The following is a 20199-nucleotide window of genomic DNA, read 5'->3' as shown; positions in this document are numbered from 1 at the left end:
GGAATGCAACATACAAATAATATACAAGCCGTTATACAAAAATCTAAAATAATAGACATAATTCAAGTCGTATTCATTGAGGCACGGGAGCGGACAGCAGTTTGGAGAAAATGACTGACTCTATAAATTACATCCTCATTGCTTAGTGTCCGCAAAGTTCTAAAGGCCTCTTTAAAGTCTGTCAGGGCATTGACTTTAAAATAAGGGATGAGAAAATATTTAGTATATTTTTTATAAAAGCCACAAAACAGTGTAAAATGCATCAAACTTTGCTTGCCACCTTGGTTACAAGGACAGGGTAAGTTTCTTAAGTTATGGGAGTAACCTAGGGGGAAACAAAGTAAATTTACCACGCTCCCGTCCCTAAATCTAAACAACAGGCTCCTATTCCATCTGCCCAATTCCTTACACAAATAACCTTGGGGTTTGGTAGATGGCCTAATACAATGTTCTTGTATGTGTAGGTAACCAAGGATGGCTGGCTTTCTAAATTCAATATTTTCTCTATTTGTTCGATATAAGTCGAATAAGGCCCTTTTCACTATAAGCTTATGTGATGGGTTTATTGTGTCAGGTGCTGAGAAAAGATGCCCCATTTCTACGCTTTCTAAGCTCGCCTGTACCGCTTTAAGCCAAGGGATGTAATTTACCCGCTCACATTTTAAACAATCTGAAATTATATCGCGGGTCAATGAGGCAGCTTGGTTGCGCCAGATTTTTAACCAGAATAGGGCGGGTCTTGATTTTATGAAATCCTCTATGTAGGGGAGGTTCAATTCTCTGTGGCATACGTATGACGGAGCCGAGAAGACTCCCCCCAGTACCTTCCTACAGAACTTATTTTCTTCTGCCTGAAGATTGGTGCAGCTCGAGTATCCCCACACCTCAGCGCCATACGTTCCTGTAGGGACGCACTGGGTTTTATAGATTTGTAGTAAAGATAAGGTGACCTCGGCGTGCCTTGGTTGGCGTAAAGTAATTAAAGAATTAATGGCTTTACCCAGTTTGTTCCTCCCTCTGGCAACATGTGGTTGCCAGGATCCAAAATCAGAAAACAACAGGCCCAAATAAGGGAAGGTGCAAGTGCTGTCTAGGATATTATTCCCTGCCATTATATGTCGAATTTTATGTTTCTTTGGCCCACAGGACATTATATAAGATTTTTTAAAATTTGTACATAAGTCCAGGTCGGCCATAAAAGAAACAAAGCCTGAAATTAAAGTGCGAAGTGCATTAGGTGTACGGCCTATGAGTACCGCATCGTCGGCATAAAGAAGTACGGGTAAAGGATTGCCATTGACGAGCGGGACATCAGTGGTTAGTTTATCTATTGATGAACTTAATTCATTTATATATAAAATAAAAAGTAGGGGAGCCAGGACGCAACCCTGTCTTACACCCCTACCAATTAAAATCTCGTCCGAAACCTCACCGTCATTATTGATGCGAACACGGGCCTTTAAATCTCTGTGTAGATAAGCCAGAAATTGGACCAGAGATTCATCTAAACCATAGCTCAGCAAAGCAGTCCATAGGCGAGATCGGTTGACAAAGTCGAAAGCAGAGCTTAAATCCATAAAACCTAGATAAAGTGGGGATTTTTTTGCTCTAATATATTTATCTAAAACTAGGTTTAGGTTCAAGCACTGCTCAACCGTCCCTACGTTATTTCTAAAGCCTAGCTGGCAAGGGTGTAAGATTTTGTTTTCCTCGGCCCAAGTGCTGATCTTATTAAAAATGACCCTGCCCAAAATCTTCAATGTATTGTCAATCAGGGATATTGGGCGATAACAGCCAGGGTCAAGTCTATCGCCTTTTTTAAAAATAGGGACGATTGTACTATTTGACCAGGTATCGGGCAATGAGGTAATGGACAAGTTGTTAAAAACATTACACAGTAATGGGGACCATAGGTCGGGCTCTGATTTTATTAAATCGATGGATACTCCATCAGGCCCAGGCGCCTTATTTCCTGCGCTCTGAGAGATTGCATCCTCCACTTCTGTTATTAAAATGTTTGGAAGCTTAAAAGGTTGGCGGTTTTCAGTGGGAGGAGTCGATGCCATATAAATGTTAGTGAAGTGCTTCACCCATACGTCCCCTGATATACTGCAATTTGTAGGGGTAATATTGGAACCAAACGTTTTCAGGTTTTTAACCTCTTTCCAAAACTCAGCAGCATCCTTTGTTGCTGCAGTACGTACGAGTGATTCCCAATGAGTTTTTAATAGCTCTTCAGATCGTCTTCTTAGAGTACGTTTATAACTGATCCTCAGGGACCTCACCAATGTTTGGTTGGGTGGATCGACTTTTAGGGCAGCTCTCAGATCTCTGTTTGCTCTAGAACAGGAGTTATCGAACCATCTAGGGTTAATATCAGAGTTGATTTTAACTGGCTTAGATATCTCCTTTTTTATGGTCCTACACAGCTCCGTGAATGCTTCAATGATCGCATGATCTGGGCACTCAAAAGATAAACAGGTGAGTACTAATCTTGGTTCGGATTTGATGACTCGGGCTAACACCCCCTTGTTGTCAATCCCCTTCCAGACCACCCTAAGTTTGTCTGTCGATGCGACTAGGTTAAAAAACGGTGATGGATTAAAACCATGATCTCTTGACTTGGTAAGAGTATTCTGCATCATTCAGAAACTCTGTCCATCACCACCCCCTTTTTCCCAAATCGATTTTATCTACACTCAGTGTGGGAGGGTATGCTCAGACGTGAGTCCCTTGCTCATTGCACCATCAGGATTCAGGCAAGCCGGGCCGACGAAGGCTGTGATGCCAGAAACCGGTCCCCGGAAGCTTGTTTCCTTCCCAGTATAAGAATTGGCTTGGTAGTTTGGTTTGCCCTGTTCCCATCATGCACTGGGACAGGTACAGACTAATTTGCATGTAGCCAGGTTCTGAGCTGGGATGGTGCAGTGAGCTAAAAAACGGTGATGGATTAAAACCATGATCTCTTGACTTGGTAAGAGTATTCTGCATCATTCAGAAACTCTGTCCATCACCACCCCCTTTTTCCCAAATCGTAATTCATATGTGGCAGCCCCCACCACACCATACAACACGCAGTGGGTCAGGCCACGTTAGCTCACTTGCACTGTGAGTTACAGCATTTTGCCTCATAAAATGTGCACAATCACCGAAAATGAAGTACATTTCGTTTCCAGGACTTGTGGAACAATATTTTACTGTACCAATGCTTTTTTTTCTTTCCATTTTTCATCTTTTTTTTGGTCATGGATGTGATTTAAGATTACAGTAATTCAAAGCCAATGGTACCTTTTTATGCATCTACAAAAATCACACTGTCCACTGATGTAAATTAAAAACTAATAAGTGTTTCTATATTGTTAGAAAGAAATCCGCCTGCTAGGAAGAACTCATAGTCTTCCATTAAAATTATATGAGGAAGTTTTTTTTAAATTTATATTGCAAGGATATGGCCACCAAATGTAGGTGGCGGCATGTTTTTTTTTTTTACTCTTGCGTCAGATGCTTACAATAAAAAACAATTAAAATTATCCGGTTGCAACAGCTTGCGAAGGCCAGAGCTTTTGGCTTTGGTTGTTCATCTTGATATGTCGAAGGACATCTGCCAGGTAGAAAGCGGTAGCACCAGGTAGGAAGCGGTAGCAGCCGCCAGTAGCGGGTGTCCGGGTGTCAACCCACTGCCTCCCTCTGTCATCTACTGCTCGGCATGCTACAGTTTTCACATGAAAACAAACTATCTCAAGGATTGTGTATTTGCATGTAAAAGCTTCCATATGCTATTACCTTCCCAAAAGAAGAAGAGGGCTCCACTAGCCGTGATGCGCATGTGTAAGGCTGCCCGGGGGGGGGGGGTTGCGCAGCGGCCCCCCCCCTAAGAGGGCGGCCGCCTTAGTGCCACAGGAAGGCACAGGGGTGGGAGGTCTAGTCCCTGGGTTACACCAGGGGAGACCCCAGCAGATGGCTGCTTCCGGCGGGGGCGGGGAGGAGACAGGGGTATTTATACTGTCTCCGCCCCCTCCTCGCCCTCTTGTCCTCTCGTTCGCCTTGTCCTGATGCCTGGCGTTGGGCTCCCAGGTTACTTCTGAAGGGCTAGGCCTTCAGATGCTCAAAGGATGTCCGTTGTTATTTACTTGATTGTTAAACGATTGGTTATTTCCTGGGTCATCCGCGGGTGTAGAGCGTTAGGCGCTTGTTGTCTTTCCATCGGGTCGGTTTGATGCGGGATGGTGGTTTTGGGCACAGCCACGTGGTGGGTCTTTCTGTGTCTGACTGGGGTTAGCCTTCCGTTAATCTCCCTGTGTGTCGCACACGGTTGTAAGACGGGGGGCCACTAGTCCTGTTGTGATTGAGTTGCTACTACTGTTATTAGTATTAAACACATCAGGTACTCGTTTGCACCCAACAATAGGTGCCCTAGGACGCATGTCCTCCATTACACACATCTTCAGACAGGAATGCCCCTCCTCCCCCCCCACCTCCTCCTCCAACCCTTGGAGCAATAGGGGTCCAAATACCTGTGGGGTTGGCAGGCTTGGACAGAGGTTGGTGGCGAGCTCCCACATCATTCGGTAGGCGGATTTCGTAGAGTCGTGGGGCAGGTCATTGGCCGCTTCTTCTCGCTGTGTTTGCTGTCATCTTTATTCTCGCTGGAAACCCTCACTCCATCACGCCTATTTTAAGCTGAGGATGCCGGTTGACGCTGTTAGACCTGCTATTAGATTACACACACCTGTGTGCCTTGGCATGGTTTGTTTCGCATCCGGGCCAGTTTGGGGTTACTGGCGAATTGTTTGCGCTAGGGCTGAAGCGGGTGCTTCTAGAACAGGGCAAGATTGCTTAGGCCAGGCAGCAGGACAAAGGTCTTTTCGGCACTGGCAGAATGGTGCAGGCTGCGAAATAGTGCCATTGCAGAACATAGATTTGTCTACATTCTGCTAGGAAATGTGAGCAGCATGAAGGTATTGAACCATGGTGAGAAATTGTTGTGGGTTTCGTGCTCAACAGGAGCAAGGGAATTGCATTCTGTTCATCAAGCTACAGGTACTGTCTATAGCACCAGGAACTGTAAGCTGCTATTTCGCCCGGGACTGGGCTGCCAATGTCATCTAACTTTCCATCCAGCCACTGAGTAGGCAAAGACTTACTTGCGATGGTGCAACGGGCACTCAGCGGTAGAGTTAGTTGAGTGTCATCATACCCCGATATAACGTCAGTGATAAAACGTAGGTTGTGGCCACACACGACCAGGCACTCTAGGGCAGCTGGGGCGGGAGTATGCCAGTGCCAAGAGGGTGCGGGTTGCCTGGTTAGGGCGGCCGGTTTGGAGGGAACACTAATACGGAATGCCACAAGAGCACATTTTTGCATTCATAGAAGGCAGCGTCAGGAGCATTCAGAATGCTATGCTGGTGGTTAGCCTGTTGTCATGCTGTTCAGAGGTGTTTTAGCTCCGGCATGGCCAAGCATAGTTTACAGGCCGGTAGTCTGCCATGGGATTCGTGTTAACAGGCAGGTGAAGCAGCAGAACTTAGAGGGGCTTGGGTTTGACCTCTGGATACAAGGGCGGAGCCTGGTTGCTCACTTAGTAGCCCGTCCTTGAGTTCGACGAAACAGGTACCATTGATGCGAGTACCGGTACCGAGTAACTTCTCCCGCCCTCCAACACTGGCTGGCAGCCATGCAGGTGGTGGAAGTGGCCTTCCAACGGGGGCGAGATGGTCCATATGATTAAGGGAAACCCTGGGGTAACACTTTTGGGCTACAAATCAGCAGGAGAACAATTGGCTTCCCCATTGTTCAAAATAGAGAAGAATTTTACACGTTGGTTCTCCTCTGTGGTCACTCTGTCCTGTCTCTCCCTGGTTTACTAGCAGATTTTTGGGAGGGCAAGGCTTCACATTTGGTGGTGACTGATGGAATGCGATGGACGCACTCCAACGGAGTGAAAGAGGAAGTAAGGTGGGCTTGTCAACCCTTACCCCCTCCCGCATTGGCACGGCCAGGCAGGAGTGTCCTGTCAAAGGGATTGTTCTTCAGCCATGCAAAGGCAACTTTGGACCATCGCCTAGTTTAGGTTTAAGGTCATTTCAGTCAAAAATCCCGGGGGAGTTTAGAAAGGATGGGGGAACCTGTCCTGATGGTGCATGCTGGCCGCTGGTCCGGTTAGGCGTAGACTTGTTTTGGCTGGACCTGGGAGAAGCCCGGCATCAGCATGCTGTAGGTAAAAAGGCCTACCGGGAGCCATGCGCAGTTGCGCAGAGCAAAGAGGTCTTGGCTTCATCATGCATGGTCTTTTACACGTCAAGTCCACAGGGTGCCTGGAGGGAGATGGGGTGCACCTCTCTAGTTAGGCATGGACCTTCTCCTACTGGACCTAGGGGAAGCTTTGGCTGCAGTAGGTTGTAAGTAAATAGGTCTACCTTGGTGGGGGGCCCTGGTAGTGACGGTGGCCACTCCCAAGGCTGTGGAGGAGTAACAGGGCGATCCAGGGTCTGCACATACCAAGGGGTACATCATGCAGCAGCACCACGGGGTGCTAAGCCAGGATACCCAGGGATTTTTTAGCGTTGTCCCCTGGAAGAACGACGGCGCCCCGTTAGGCGACAGGCGGTTGTGGGTCTGAGCAACCGGGGGCTGCCATGTATGCTCCGCCCACCCCTCACGGGGCGGGGGCGTGTGAAGCCAGTGGACTGGGGGTCCACGGATGGGAGGGGTGGCCCCTCCCATTAGTTGATATACACCATCTGGCGTTGTCATGGTGACTCTAGGCTTATCAGACGGGCAGGCGGCATAGGGGCTGGCCTGCCCTGGGATCGCCCGTAAGATAACCCACCATGTTTGCATATTGTTTATGCTAAGAAACCTGCAGCAATATTTCTCCACTTACAATAGTGTCGTGTGGTTTATTTATGTACTTATGTGTTTTGTGACAACTGTTGCCGATATTGGCAATATGTAAGGCTGCCCGGGGGGGGGGGGTTGCGCAGCGGCCCCCCCCAAGAGGGCGGTCGCCTTAGTGCCACAGGAAGGCACAGGGGTGGGAGGTCTAGTCCCTGGGTTACACCAAGGGAGACCCCAGCATATGGCTGCTTCCGGCGGGGGCGGGGAGGAGACAGGGGTATTTATACTGTCTCCGCCCCCTTCTCGCCCTCTTGTCCTCTCGTTCGCCTTGCCCGCCCCTCCGCTTACCCAGCGTCCGGAGGTACAAAGGGGGGTTAGGTCTTCTAACAATGTTACTTTGTGTTGCAGGAGGAGTTACAGGGCGATCCAGGGTCTGCACATACCAAGGGGTACATCATGCAGCAGCACCGTGGGGTGCTAAACCAGGATACCCAGGGATGTTTTAGCGTTGTCCCCTGGAAGAACGACGGCGCCCCGTTAGCCGACAGGCGGTTGTGGGTCTGAGCAACCGGGGGCTGCCATGTATGCTCCGCTCACCCCTCACGGGGCGGGGGCATGTGAAGCAAGTGGACTGGGGGTCCACGGATGGGAGGGTTGGCCCCTCCCATTAGTTGGTATACACCATCTGGCGTTGCCATGGTGACTCTAGGCTTATCAGACGGGCAGGCGGCATAGGGGCTGGCCTGCCCTGGGATCGCCCGTAAGATAACCCACCATGTTTGCATATTGTTTATGCTAATAAACCTGCAGCAATATTTCTCCACTTACAATAGTGTTGTGTGGTTTATTTATGTACTTATGTGTTTTGTGACAACTGTTGCCGATATTGGCACTATGTCAGGTGGGGGCTGTTACAGCCCGGCCTCACACATACACAGTACATATGTGACATGCTGCACTAGCCTCATGAACCGCAGCATGTCAGGTAATGGAGCTTCAGGGCTTGTCAATCACACACCCTCTTGCCCTATCCGAAACTGGAATAGAGAACAAAGATCTACCCTCGTACCTTGAACCCTATCACAGCTTCTTATTGGGTGGAAGCTCGAGGGGTCTGCTTCTGGTATGGGGCAGACGGGCAGAGTCAGAAATCGTGGGCCCGCCCACGGTAAGTTTGTGTGGTGTGTCTGAAATCCTAAGTGTGTTTGTCTGTATGCTTGGAAGTGCATGTATATGTCTGTGGGCAGTGGCGTAACATAAGCCCCCAAAACCCCTGCGGCGTGGGGGGAGGGGCCTGAGCTCCAGTTGGCCCCTTCGGTAAGAGTGGTAGGCGGTGGGTCAGGAAGGGGATGGGCTCCTTGTATTTTGCAAGGGGGCCCCCTCAAGTTTTGTTACACCACTATCTGTGTGACTGTCTTCGTGTACATGACTTCAAATGTGTGTGTATGTCTGGCTGTATTCCTGAGCGCGTGTTTAAGTGTAGAGGTGTGTGTGCGATCTGAAAGCCTGGCCCGGGGCCGAGTGCTGCACAGTGCTTTTGGACTTTAGAGCCCTACCACTTCCACAATCCACTCGCCAACACTGGTAGGACAAACTCTTGGTCTTCCAGTAAAATTATATGAGGACATTTAAAAAAAAAGAAGTATATTTTAAGGATATGGCCACCACGTTTAGGTGGGGGCATTTTTTTTTTTTACGTCAGATACAGTACAAACCAAAAAAAATGAAACTGTTGCAACCGCTTTGGAAGCCGAAAACTTTGGGCTTGGGTTGTTATTCTTGATATTTAGGGTGCAATGTCAAAAACCCCATAAATTGCACTTGGGTTCAGTAGAGAGCATTTACAACTAGCCATGTAGGATATATAATGTGCTGGTTTAAGCCAGTAAGAGAGAGAGAGTATACCTATGTGAAAGATTGTAAAATTGTGTGTGGGCATATTGTAACAAAACATTACAAAAGCGGTCAAAAAAACGTTTTCAAAGCTCTCCTTTGATAGGCTTAGAACTTTGTCCTCTTCTTCTTTTTTTAGATCACCTTTGTCACTGTTGCGAACGAGGCCCAGGCTTTGTTTCCAGAGAGGTCTCTCGTGTCCTCGGACAATGGAGTTTCTGAAAAGAAGTGGTATGTACTAGATAAGTAACCCTTCATGTATTTACTCAACAGTGTTTAATATATTTTAATAAGGACACTACGTTAACTGCACACAAGGTTATCTAAGATTTGGTGGACAAGGCCTTTGTGTTGAGATAGTACTGAAGGCCTCTGTTCGAGAATCACGTGACATTGAAAAGCTCTTTCTATGGCTGATACATTCTGACCCGTAAGAGTTCATGAAAGGGTTTCGACAGTAACGCGCGTTTACTCCTTTCTCTGTTGCACGCAGAACCGACCCAGAGCTGTAAGTGGGACTGGTTTTGCCACAGCAAACACTGGTAAAACCAATAGATCTCAGCAGTGGTGGAAGTGCATTAAGCAAAGTACGGGAACTCTGATGCTGCACAGACGAGGGGCGAGGGTTGAGTGAGCGTGGGGGCGTGGTTAAACAAACAAAATATTCGTTAACTTTTTTCGGTCTTTCACCTTCAGGTAAGTACAAATAAAAGAGCACAGTTTAAATGAAAATGAAAAGCACGTTATATTATTCACCGGGCAATGCTCTATCGTACACAATGAAATCTTAGTTAATGCACTGCACCAGAGAACCACAGACCTTAATCGTTGTTGGTGCAGTGGAGAATAGTGGCATGTGTATGTACGTTTAGTCCTCTAAGGTCCTAGCCTGAGACAGAAAGATGTGTGAACATGTAAGTCGTTATTTTAAACTTGCATTGCACACAGTATACGATAGTCTGCTACAAAATACACAAAAAGGTTTAAGATTTAAAAAAAAAGGGCTTCCTAATATAAATGTTAGTAATACCAATTAAAGCTAATACTGGCTTCCAAGCACCCTTTACATTTGCAGATTGACCAGTTGCACACATTTACATTTCTTTCAGGAAAGCAAGCACCCTAGCAAGAAGGGTTGTTTAGCTGTCTGCCACTTCCTCTGTTTCACAGCAAAGGAGTGTCCTGTGTTACAATTCGTCCAAAGCGTTTCAACCTTCTAAATTAACCGCCCCGTGATGGTAGTCTTTCCATGAAAAGTGGGGGAACTGTTTTTCTAAAATTAAATAAGTATGGCCACATCTTTCCCCTCGGATCACCCCCACTTTGACTACTGTGTCTTACTTATGCAAAGTATTGGCTTGTCCTTGTTTTTTTAGCCATGTTGTACAGTAATGGAGCTGCTATGCAGCATGGTTGAAAGTTAACAAAGCATTATGTGCTGGCCACGTCATAGAGCTTTTATTTAATTTCTATTGAGAAGAAGCAAGGAGGAAGGAGCACGGAGGAAGAAGGGTGTGGGTAAAAGAAAATGTGCCATGATACGGCCAGCGGTGATCTCGTCATAGTGCTTTTCTTTGTTATGGCAGATGGGGCCAACACAGACACCAGAGGGAGGTATAAATCAGCACAGCTCTGTCAAAGGAAGGAGGGCGGTGAGTGGGGACAGGACAAGCCAACACAGATGACGAACGGAGGGAGGAAGGGTGGAGGCATGCCAACATGGACAACAAATGGGGGGACAGAGTGAGGGCAACAAAACACAGAGGACGGCACAAGGGTGGGAGGGATGGTAGTGTTAGTCAACGCGGACAACGGAGGGAGGTAAAGTGGGTGCAAGCCAACAGAGACAACAAACAGAGGGAGGGATGGTAGAGGCAAGCCAAGACAGACAACGAACAGAGGGAGGGATGGTAGAGGCAAGGCCACACAGACAACAAATGGAGAGCGGGAGGGAGAGTGGGGGCAAGCTAACAGAGTCAGAAAATAGAGGGACAGCAGGTGGGGATAGGCAGTGGAGGAAGACGGAGAGAGGAGAGGTACACAAGGGCGCTAGCTGAAAAAGACGCACTCTAGTAGAGTGCTTAAATTCAAAGAAAAAAACTCTAGTAAAAAAATAAGAAGTGGAAGGATACAAGGAATACGTCCAAGCTCTAGGCGAGAAACAAACACACAAAGAGGAAAGAAGCCTATGTATGGCAGCTGACCAATAAGAAGCAATCAAATGACGATTAGGGTCACGCAGGCCTTCTTCAGGACTCTGCCAGTCCCAGTATTTTGTGTAATGCTCTAACCTCCGTTCCAGGTTCGCAGATATTCGAAACCCTAATCCTTGCGTTAAGGTACTTCCTGCAGAGAATTCATGGATTTACGAGTTTACCCCTAAGTCATGTTTGAATTGGCAGTCGGCAAGGAGAGACCCCCTCTTGTCACACTTACTTCAACGGTGGTGATCCTTCTTGTCCATGTCCAATACTGGGACCGGCAGAGTCCTGAAGAAGGCCGGCGTGATCCTAATCGTTGGGCACTGATACACTGCCGAAACATGTTGACTACCTGGCAGTAAGGAGGGGTATAAGGAGCACATTACATCTCCCTAGCACCACCATCTTTCACGTTTTTAATCCTGGCTGGAAGATCTAGGAATAAAGTATAGGTACAGAGATACCTCTGAGCTTGTTTTAAATCCACACCTCACTGCACCTTCACTTCCGGCGTTCCCAGTCACCATTGAAAACATTGTTTTTCTCTCTTTCATGTTGTGTTTGTCTTCCACTATTGCTCCACCCCAGGCCTTGGCTGCGCCGGAGTGTATTGTAAGCAGCCCTATGATGAAGCATGTCACACATATGTGTGAGGGAGGGCAGTATTGGGACACACAGCACGTGCCACCACTGAACCACTACACCATGATTCACACTCCCTACTCCTATTAGTGTATATAAATGTCTGGAAGAACCCTTAAGATAATGAAGGTCGGTAATGCAGTCCCTGCTATATTACACTTGTTTTGCTTCATGTTGCATGGTATAGTGTCATTTTCCCAGGTGTGTTTCTGCAGTTTTGTTTTTCATTCAGCATTGAGTCTTGTATGGCTTATAATTCAAACTGAGTCACCTCTAAGTCTCTGGATGAGTTCAGCATGTGTATAATCGTGAACTAAGGGGCACACATGAGATATGTGTAGCTGAGACTGAAGGCACGTGAGGTTTTACAGTGTCCGTCACTGTCATAACGTTGTTTAGATTACATTGTCTTCCACTCCATGGTCTCTTCACAGAACGATGATCACATATGTGCCAGTTGTAGTTTTGATGCTATGATAAAGTGTGTGAACGAGGTACACAGCTATTTAAATATTGACAGCACTTAAGGAAAAGAAAGAGGAGTTTTTTTGTGAAAGAGAATGAGGGGAATGCTGACAGTAAGAAGATGAAAGGAAATGGATGCAAAAGAACAAAAGACATGTAGGTGGAGAGATCTCAGAAAGATGCATGGAGAAAAAGCGGCATAAGTGACTAATGCAGAGAGGGAGCTTGCAGGGGAAAGTGGTGTGAAGTAAAGAGTAGAAAATACTCATTTAAGTGATATTGAATGAACCTGTGAAAGGACAGTGGAGCATAGATTCTTAGCAAGGTTCAAGTCACTTCTTATACATTATGGATGATACAACTAATCCACGGTGATGCTGAGACGTCAATGGCTGATTGCTGTTGTGCTATAGGTACATAAGTGCAATAGTGACTAGCATAAGAAGAAGTTAAGACAGGTTGTAAAGGTGAGTAGACATCTCTAAAACACAAAACAAGGGAGAGCGCTAGGTGGTGCTAGCCAAGATGGCCGCAACGGAGTGAGGCTCCTGGCTGCTGGACCCCTCAAATCCGCCCCGTATCCGCGGCCGCCGTCCCAGGTCAGATCTAATGACCGGCGAGTGTGGGGGAACCTCTGCCCTGCCCTCGGAGCGAGTTTGAACTGTCCTGCCATTGCTGGAGCTGAGTTAGGCGGCCGTGGGCTGTGCCGGTGCCTGCGTCGCGTTCATCTGGTTCCCTGTGCGGCGGCGCCCCCTGGGAGAGCCCCCGGCGCGCCACGAGGGGCGAAGGCCGCACGCTTCTTAAGCGAAAGGGGCCAACCCCACCCAACCATCTGGGAGAGGAAAGTAAAGGCTATAATAAGGAGATAATATGGGCGAATGGGCCTGCACCACAACTATCGTCTGGCTCACTGAACCAAGCAGAGTGATCACGCCGATAGACAGCGGTTCTCAGCGTGGGCACAGACATCGCTACGGGCCGCAGATCACAAAGAGCTGCCAGCAGGGAGCAGAGTTGAGGAAACGTGCTCTGATCTCCCCGCGTGGGTCCTGCAGTGTAGTATCCGCGGACGCCGTCCCAGGTCAGATCTAAGGACCGGCGGGTGTCGGGGAACCTCTGCCCTGCCCTCGGAGCGAGTTTGAACTGTCCTGCCATCGCTGGAGCTGAGTTAGGCGGCCGTGGGCTGTGCCGGTGCCTGAGTCACGTCCATCTGGTTCCCTGTGCGGCGGCGCCCCCTAGGAGAGCCCCCGGCGCGCCACGAGGGGCGAAGGCCACACGCTTCTCATCGGCTGCCACGGGACTGGAGGACGCGTGATCTGCCTGCTTTGCCTGTGCTGCTCCTTGCTGGTGCCTGCCCGGGGTGAAAAGGCTGTGCTCGGCGGGCGGATCGGCCCGATGTGGCCTCCACGGCAAGGGTTTGCCTGAGGGTTCGGGTCGCTGCCTGTCCCCGCTCTCTTTGGACGCTTGGCCGGTGTTGCCTCTGGGGGGGCGGCGCGTCCTGCCCACCCCGCCGTACCCTTCCTGTGTGTCCCTGGCTGGCCGAGTCCGGAGGTGGCGTGGGCGGGGGACCTCTGACGGCTGCCCGAGACCGGAGGAGCTGTGGCCTGGGCCTACGTGGGATCTACCTCCGAGGTGAGCTGGGGGAGACGACGGTTGGTGGGCGCTCCCCGGGGGTGGTGAAGCCCTCATCGGCGGGTGGATCGGCCCGCGTAGAGAATCCGGTTGAGGAGACGGCGCTGCTATACCGCTGCTGCCTGCATTGGAGGACTCCTCCTGGCCCCCCCTGCTGCTTTACCCTGGCGCCCCCCTGGTGAGGTGACCTCGGGAGGGGGTGCGACTCCCCGGGGCCCCGCGGGCGGCCGTCGCGCTTGGGGCAGAACAGTACTCTGGGCGCTGCCCTGTGCGGGCTGCTGTGGTGGCCCCCGGGGCCCTGGACCACTTGTCTGGGATCCTTGCCGGCGGAGAGGGGTCCCCCTGCCGCACCTTCTCCGGCGCTGTACCTGGCCCTCGGATCCAGGGGGGGGCTCGGCTGCTGGCCCGGCGGATTGGGATGGTGGACAGTGCCTTGGTGGCCTCCCGCAGTTAATCGCTGGGCACCGGCGCAGGTGTACACTCTAACGTGAGGCTCACGCCTGCTGGCCCTCCGAGCCTGCTCTCGCGCCCGGCCTGTGCTCCCTTGGTCCGCCATGGGTAAGGAGAGGGGCTCCAAGCAGCCGAGTGCGTCCCACCAGACGAGGATGGACCAGTTCACCAGCTCGGACCCTCCGGGCGGGGGGGGGGTCCCGGCCCCGAATAAGGACTTGGCCGTCATCCTTCAAGCCATTGATGCCTCCCGTACCTCCCTGGAGGGGATGGTTGGGGAGGTGAAGGTTGATGTCGCGCTCCTGTGGCAGGATCTCCGCAACGCCACGGCTCGCATTACGGAAGCGGAGTCCCGGATCTCCACGGTGGAGGATGACATTCACTTACTGCAGGATCAGGTCAGGGAGCTCACAACCCACTCCAAGGAGCTGCACAGACGGGCAGAGGATGCCGAAAGACGCGCCCGTCGCAACAACCTTCGTCTGGTGGGTTTTCCGGAGGGAGTTGAATCTGGCCGCGCTGATGATTTCCTGGAGCAATGGTTTAAGTCCTGGATGCCGGAGACCGTGCTGTCGACCTGGTTCGTGGTGGAGAGGGCGCACTGGTCGTTGGCGGCCAAGCCTCCGGTGGGGGCCCCCCCGTGCCCGTTTATCCTGCGGATCCTCAACTTTCGGGATAGAGACGCTATCCTGCGGGAGGTGCAAGTGCGAGGTCCGTTGACCTTCCATAATCACAACATTATGGTCTTCCCGGACTACACCCGGGAGGTCCAGGAGCAGCGCCGCTCCTACACGGAGGTGAAGCAAAGGCTGTGCTCCCTGGGTCTTCAGTACCAGCTCCAGTTCCCGGCCCGCCTCCGTGTTGTCTTCCAGGACAGGACATTGTTCTTTGATACCCCCCGGGCAGCCTGGACCTGGCTCACTGAGGAGAGGCCTCTGCGCCAACCCGCGGGCGTGTCGTCCGCTGCGGGGCCCCGGGGCCGAGAGGTACCTGGCTCCCGACGACCAAGGCGCAGGAAACGCACGCAGTCCCGGTTGCGCCGTGGGTGGCGATGGTCCGGACCCGGTCTGCCAACGCTTCTGAGGGACATGTGAGGGACTCCTCGGCCTCTTCTGGCACATCGTCTCATGCAGCTGGGGGACCCCGACAGTGCCTGTCCCCCAGGCCGGGGGGATCTCCTGCCCCTCTCACCATACCAACTGACTTGTCTGACCTCTCCCGGAGTCCCGCCATATAACTTACGGTCTGCTCCAGGTATTCACAGGCGGAGGCGACGGCTCTGCTCGGGGGGAGGGGACTTTGCACTCTTCAGCTTCCCCGCCACACCAAGGACGTATCACTGAAATCCGTGCTTCCGGAGGGGTCCACTACGCTCTTTACACCCGAGCATCTAGGCTTGGGGTCTTGTAACTGTTGGGGTTGTTCGGGCGACAGATGCTTCCGTTCTTGAAGTGTAGGGTGGGGGGTGGGGGTCTGGGGTTGGGGACCTGTTGGTTGTTCCTTCTTGGGGGACTGTTTTGTTTGGGTTGGATTTGTTTTTCATTGAGCTTCTTCTACCACACCACACTCCGTGCATCGCCGTGCCTCTCCGCGCGGTCACCCGCGTGGGCCTCGCCGCAGCTCGCCCTCATGCGCTGCCCAGTGGCCTTCCCTGGCCTGGGGCCCATGGCCCTGGCTTCTTCTGGCCACTTCCTCCCTAGCGTGCTCCGCTCCCATCGCTCCCATGGATGACCCCACCTCCAAAGCGCAGGTGCGCATTCTGTCATGGAATGTGAACGGCTTACTGGACAGACTCAAGCGCACTGCCGTTCTTAAATATGCCCAGCGCGCGGAGGCAGACGTGCTCCTTCTCCAAGAAACCCACTTGCTGGGTGAGAGGTGTCCCTTCTTGGCCAGATACGGGTACGACCGGGTGTGGCACTCGGGATTCTCTCGTGGCTCTCGGGGGGTTGCCGTCCTGTTGCGCCGCTCCGTCCCCTTTGTCTTTACCCGGGTGGTCCGCGCTCCCCAGGGGATGGGGATCGCTGTCAGCGACACGCTGGAAGGTCGGCCGCTCAATTTTATCTCGTTCTACGCGCCGCCCACCGGGTTGTCCCAGGCGTTATCCCATGCCACGTCCCTGCTGGCTGCTCTCCCGCCGGGTGCTATTGTTTTGGGTGGGGACTTCAACGCTGTCTCTGCCCAACAACTGGACTCCTCCGGCCCGGTCTCGACGCCCCGCGCTGCGCGGGCTAAGCAACTGGTGGGGTGGGCAGAGGCCCAGGGCGTAAGTGATGCTTGGCGTATCTGGCACCCGCGCGCACGGCAGTACACCCACACTTCGGCCGCTCACCACACTCATGCACGGATTGATGCGATCTTTGTCCCGTCCACCGACTGTGCGGGCATCCAGGATGTCCGCATCCTTCTCAGAGGAATATCTGATCATTCCCCAGTCCTCCTGGGTCTGGGTCCCCCGCCCCGTGAGGCCCGCCAGATGTGGCGCTTCAACGCCTGGTTTCTCCGGGATAAGAAGCTCTGTAAGGAGGTAGGGTCCGCGTTGACACAATACTTTGGCGATAACGACGGGTCGGTTTCCTCGGCGGGAATCCTCTGGGAGGCGGGTAAGGCCACCGTCAGGGGGGCCGCCAAGGCTCTGGTGGTGCGGCACCGCCAGTCGCAGCTCCAGCAACTCACTGCCTGCGAGGCCCGGGCGTTACGTCTCGAGCAATCTCTCTCCGCGGTTGTGGACCCGGCCGTGGATCGGCAGTTGCGGCTTCTGCGGGAAGAGATCCGTCAGCGGTCGATGGATGCGGCTAAGCTCCTCTGGCAGTCCTCGGTGGCGAGGGTCTACGGGTGGGGTGATAAGAATGGTACACTGCTACATCGGCTGGTTACCTATCCGGGGACGTCGCGCATCATCCCGGCGGTCACCGATTCGGAGGGTCGGCTTCAGTCCTCTTCCGTGGCCATGGCGAACGCTTTTGCCCAATACTACTCACGATTGTACCGGGCCCGGGCGTCGGACTTATCCCTAGCTTCGCTGCTTGCGGCTCATAATTTACGGCTTCCTTGTCTTCGGTCTGGCGACTGGGAGAGTCTGGAGGTGCCCATCTCTCTAGAGGAGATCGGGGAGGCGATAGGCCGCACGTCCGCGGGGAAGACCCCAGGACCGGACGGATTCCCCCAGGAGTTTTACGCCACCTACAAGGATCTTCTGACCCCTCGGTTGCGTGCCCTCTATGCGGAGGCGGTTAAAACCGGTTCCTTCCCTCCAGAGGCCGACATGGCCACGATCGTGGTTCTGCCCAAATCTACGCCACCCTCTTGTGATAGGTCGGCGTATCGGCCAATTTCCCTCATTAGTACGGATATCAAATTCTACGCGGCGGTCCTGGCACAGAGGCTTCGGCCTTTTCTGTCAAGCCTGGTGCATCCGGACCAATGTGGCTTCATGCCGGACCGGGGTACTCGCCACTGCCTCCGTCGCCTTCACGTGGCCCTGGCTCACCGCCACCGCCTATCTCCATATCTCGCGCTCCTCCTGGCCGACTTCGAGAAGGCTTTTGACTCAGTTGGGTGGCCCTATCTATTTGAGGTCCTGACCCATATGGGTTTCGGCCCCAAGTTTGTCGGCATGGTGCGGGTCCTTTATGCGCGTCCCCGGGCCAGAGTACTGGTCAATGGGGCACTGTCGCGGCCGTTTCGGATCGGCCGGGGAACACGGCAGGGGTGCCCACTGTCGCCCCTCCTTTTTGCCCTTGCTATGGAGCCCCTTGCGGCCCTGGTCCGCGCGGATCCTCTTCTTTGGGGCTGGGAGTGGCCAGGTCTTGTGCCGGACAGAATTGCCCTTTACGCGGACGATGTTTTGTTGTACCTTGGTGATCCGGCCCGATCTGGCCCCCGGGCACTCCATATCCTGGGCCTTTTTGGCCGTGCGTCTGGCCTTTATTTAAACCCGCACAAGTCGGTCCTTGTACCTCTGCACCCCTCTCGGGAATGCTTCGACTGGCAGGACCGGATTCCCCTCCGCCGATTGTCCTTCAAATACCTGGGTATTTGGGTCTCTCTGCTCCCAGAGCTGAGCTGGGCCCTTAACGTGGCCCCCCGGTCAAGAAGGCCAATACGGATCTGGGGCGCTGGCAATCGCTCCTGCTCAACCCGCTGGGGAGGGTGGCACTCTACAAAATGATGGTTCTCCCCCGGTTCCTCTATGTATTACAAAACACTCCCGTGTCCTTCCCGAGGCCTTGGTTCCGTGAGCTGGATGGGTTGGCGACTCGATTTCTCTGGGGTGGTGGGAGACCGCGGCTGGCCCTGTCGACGTGTCGCCTGCCCACCTTTGACGGAGGGCTCGGTATGACTAATCTCTACCTCTACTATTTGGCCACTCGCCTTCTGGTCATTCATGATTGGTTCGGAGGGGGATGGTCCGACCCGGCCTACAGGGTGGAATTAGCTGACTTGGGTTTCCCCTGCATTTTGGATCGCCTGTATGGCGCTCCCATCCCCGCTTCTTGCCCCGACATCACTAGGGTGATATTCTTGGCCTGGCGAGCGGCGCTTCGCCATACCCGGTGGACCGGGCGGCTGACGCGCGCCACTCCCCTTTGGCACGGGACATGGTTACGGGACGTTGCTGCCCTGGACGGTTTTCGATCATGGGACCTGCTCGGCAACTCCCAGCTGGGGGACGTCTGGCGGGGGGGACGCATGTGCTCATACGCAGAACTGCAGGCGCGCTTCTCCCTTCACTCATCTCAATTTTATAAGTATCTCCAACTGTGCCACGCCATACTCATCTATACTCCTCTGGATGTTCGGTTGCCCGACCATAGTCCCCCGGAGGCTCAGGTCTTGCTGGGTAACCTAGGGAGGGGGGTATTTCCCGTATGCACCGTTCTCTTGTCAACAATACCCCCGCGACTCGGAGCGACTTGAGGGGGAGGTGGGAGGAGTGGGTGGGACCCCTGGATGAGGTAGACTGGCGGGATGCCCTTATGGCCCCCCGGCTGGTGACGGCCTCCGCCAAACTGCGGCTGATTCAAGTCTACTATCTCCACATTGCCTACCTCACACCGGCGCGTCTACACCGCGCGGGCCTCTCTGCTGATGCATCTTGCCCCCGCTGTGGTTTTGACCCGGCCGACTTCATCCATATGGTGTGGTCCTGTCCGGGCCTGGGGGATTACTGGAGAGGTATAGAGGATGATCTCACAGAGGTGTTGGGCTGGGAGGTGCCACACGATCCTCGACACACCCTTCTGGGCATCACTGACGGTCTACAGGGCACCCGTGCAGAGAAGCTGTTCCTTATGACAGCGTTAATGGTGGCAAAAAGAGATATTGCAGCGGCATGGAAACATCCACAGCCGCCTACTTTGGCCAAATGGAGTACTGGTGTGGACTGGTGTGCGGCCCAGGAGCGGACTCTCTATCAGGCGAGGGGCTGCCCCAAGAAATACCGTAGGGTATGGGGGAAATGGTTGGGCAATGTAGTCTGATTGGGTGTTTTGGGGGGGTGGGGGCCGGGGGGGGGTGATTTTCCTCTGTGCAATTGTGAGGTGGTGATTTGTCAGGCTCAATGCTTCTCTTGCAGTGTTTTAAAAACCAATAAAACTTGTTTATCAAAACACAAAACAAGGTCCAGATTTACTATGTATTTCTATGGGCACTTGTGTGATGTAAAGTGGCACTGGAAGAGTGAAAACGCTAACATCAGTCACCTTTCACGTGCAAAATATATTTAGCGGAAAAAGTCGACACAAGCACAACGCCAAATGGCTTTGTACAACACTAAACCCCTGGTTATATATGCAAGAAGGTCATAAGGAGGCGGGAAAAGCATAAGTCCTGGTCTGCTAAAGTAGCACAAACCAGCTTTGTGTACAATTCTAGGGCCAAATTATGTAAAATACATATGAGAAAGTAGAATATTGCAATATATTTCTATGTGTAACATATAATTACCACGAAATAACACCTTTTACACAGCGTAACCTCGACAGTTGTCAATGTATAGAAATTTGTGCTGGAGGGTGTATCTCAGGTGCAAATGTCACTAAAGAGCTGGCTGGTTGGACTGTTTTGTTTGGGT

General features: G+C 52.3%; 1 protein-coding gene across 1 annotated transcript in view; it reads left to right on the top strand.

The window, feature by feature from the left end:
• Window positions 1-20199, top strand: part of BSND (barttin CLCNK type accessory subunit beta) — a 177257-nt gene that overhangs the window by 46795 nt on the left and 110263 nt on the right. The window contains exon 2 of the mRNA XM_085602526.1: window positions 8873-8964. Within this exon, the coding sequence (XP_085458652.1) occupies window positions 8873-8964 (92 nt within the window). The remainder of the gene's footprint in view (window positions 1-8872; window positions 8965-20199) is intronic.

Source organism: Triturus cristatus, chromosome 4_2 (genome assembly GCF_964204655.1).
Source record: "Triturus cristatus chromosome 4_2, aTriCri1.1, whole genome shotgun sequence".
NCBI classification, from domain to species: domain Eukaryota; kingdom Metazoa; phylum Chordata; class Amphibia; order Caudata; family Salamandridae; genus Triturus; species Triturus cristatus.
The sequence above is the reverse complement of the archived record's forward strand: the minus strand, read 5'-3'. Positions and strand labels throughout refer to the sequence as shown.